Raw genomic sequence first — 2,552 nt, forward strand, 5'->3', positions numbered from 1 at the left:
ACACATACAAATACATACACCATATTCTATCTTGGCAATCGCACGCATTCTCTCGCAATGCACGGCATGCATGTCTGCATGCATACTTATATATACTATACGTTGTACATGTGTATGTCGTACTTTCTTTGCCTTCAATAATTAGGTCAGATCGGGTCCTGTTGTCGATGATGGACGACGGTCGGACAGCCTTGTCGCCGTGAACTTCAGCTGCACCTCCGGCCACCGCAGCCGCCCTCCCTCTGGCAGTTGAAGTAGGCGGCGGCGACCGGCGCGCCAAGGCAGTAACACGACGCGAAATCCCTGGTGTTGAAGTTGGGGCGCCACCCCGGCGCGTAGATCACCTGCCTCACCGTCTGCCGGAACACGATGAACGCCAGGCGGTGGATCCCCGCCTTGGGCTGCGGGCTCTCGTACGCCACCACCTCAGTTCCTGACACGTTCGATGGATCGGCGGAGTAAGAAAACTTAACACATAATAATTCAACACATATAGTAGTACTACTGTATACTCCCTCCGTTCCTAAATATAAGTCTTTGTACAGATTTCATTATGAACTACATACGGAGCAAAATGAGTGAATCTACACTCTAAAATGTATCTACATACATCCGTACGTGGTTCATAGTGAAATTCCTCCAAAGACTTACATTTAGGAACGAAGGGAGTATTACAATGCGAAATCCACATGCATGCATGTTCAATCCTCTTAGTGAACGTGGCAGCAGCTGGTTAGTGCACGCATGGAACTTGTCCATATTAATTTCTGCCAAGTCGCCCGCTTACCATGACTGACATCACCTCCTTCGGGTATGTCCATCACTAACCTGCACAGCAAATAAAAAAAGGCGTATTTGTGTTAGGAGTATGATGAGGCATCAACTGATACAAGAAATTAGGGTTGACATGAAAAAAATGAATGGTTGATTAATGATTAGCTCGAGCTTAGCACGTACAGTACGTACCAATGGAGGTACTCCCTTTTGGAAGGGTTGCTTGGACTAGGTGCGTCAGGATCCACCATCACCTAGTAACAGAACATGGCAGCAACATACGTGCATGAGAAGGAGCAGCAACGACGACAGCAGTTTCTTTTTCCTCCGAAAAGGACGATAAGCATCGATTGATGCAGTTTGCCGGTGACTCACCAGCGTGTATAGTGCTGTTTCATTGCGCCCCCGGGAGCCGGTTATCTGGACGGTCGGCTCCCTGGCCACCTGCGACGGCCTCAGCCCAGACCCACTGGTCATCTCGCGGTTGTTATAGAACAGCCTCAGCACCGCCGAAGCATCAAAGGGGTCGATGATTTCTCCGACGATGTTCCCGACGACCAGCGGATTCCTCGACGTGCTCATCGCCGGCTCGATCGGAAGACTTGGCACTAGCTAGCTAGCTAATTTTCCCGCAAGGAAAATAAAAGCTAGCTAGCTAATTAAGCTCAAATGTGCATGGCAGTGAGAGTTTGCATTGGTGAGCTACGTATTTATATGCTTGAAGTGGATACGATACGATCGATTCCTTGCATTGGAATATAAACTTTCTTTAAAGATCCATCTTAATCCTCTGGGCATAGACATACACCAAGTGGAGAGACCATTTCGGAGTGAATAAAATCTTGAGGTTACCATGCCAAATCCAGTTACGGATGCAATGCACAAGTAACAGGGAGACGGAGAAAGGAAGTGCTGACGCCTTAGAAAGCTCTTTGACCCCAATGTGATGACAACTCACAGGTAACTATATACTTACTTAGTTTTCAGGCACGATCGATACCCCAGCAGCAATAGCCTGGACACCATTGTTTTCCCTTCTGCTTTCTTTCTTTCTTTTCTCTCTTATTATTAGCTTATTACTCCCTCCGTTCCGAATTACTTGTCTTAGATTTATCTAGATACGGATGTATCTAGCACTAAAATGAGTCTAAATACATCTATATCTAGACAAATCCAAGACAAGTAATTCAGAACGGAGGGAGTACTAGCTTATTACTAGCTAGCTAGGTGAATCCAGTCATCGTATTGGATTCTTCACGTAAAGTTGATGCGGAGGCAAAAAGGCGCAAAGCAGATATGGTGGTGTACTTGTTGAGAAGAACATGAGTTCAACAAGTGAATTACGAAAGCAACAAAGTTTATATCCCCATATATTCCTTTTTCAAGTATCATCCACGTATGTTCTTCTGTACCCCTGCACTATTTTCCTGCACAATTGATTTCTAATGACTACTATGCTAAGCAAGCATTGTCGATCGGTGAATGGTAGAGCCTGTTTGATTTAATCAGCTGCCTAGGCCTAGCTATATCATTTTAGCTAGCTCACAGAAAATCTTATGGCTCCTGTGTCAAAATAATGCACCCTACGACCAACAAGATAGTCCAACTCGAAGTGACTTCTCCTGAAGGTTTTAGCAGCGTCCAATACATATATTAGGAATGAATTTAACTTGTTTTGTTTTGAGTTTATATTGCAGTGCAACTTTGACAATATAATTCTATACTCCATGTTAAATTGTTAATGCAAGAAAATAGTACTTACATTAAGTACAACCCCC

The 2,552-nt window shown here is 44.8% G+C and overlaps 1 protein-coding gene across 1 annotated transcript; it reads right to left on the minus strand.

Annotated features, from left to right (window-relative positions):
• Positions 1-206: 206 nt before the first annotated feature.
• LOC119309423 (protein FLOWERING LOCUS T-like) lies at positions 207-1,356 on the minus strand. The gene is made up of 4 exons (XM_037585427.1): positions 1,150-1,356; positions 967-1,028; positions 788-828; positions 207-433 (listed from the first exon to the last, which is right to left on the minus strand). Exons 1-4 carry the CDS (start codon positions 1,354-1,356, stop codon positions 207-209), a joined length of 537 nt encoding a protein of 178 aa, XP_037441324.1.
• Between the last annotated feature and the right edge of the window lie 1,196 nt (positions 1,357-2,552).

The sequence above is a fragment of the Triticum dicoccoides genome, chromosome 5B, assembly GCF_002162155.2.
Source record: "Triticum dicoccoides isolate Atlit2015 ecotype Zavitan chromosome 5B, WEW_v2.0, whole genome shotgun sequence".
Lineage (NCBI taxonomy): Eukaryota > Viridiplantae > Streptophyta > Magnoliopsida > Poales > Poaceae > Triticum > Triticum dicoccoides.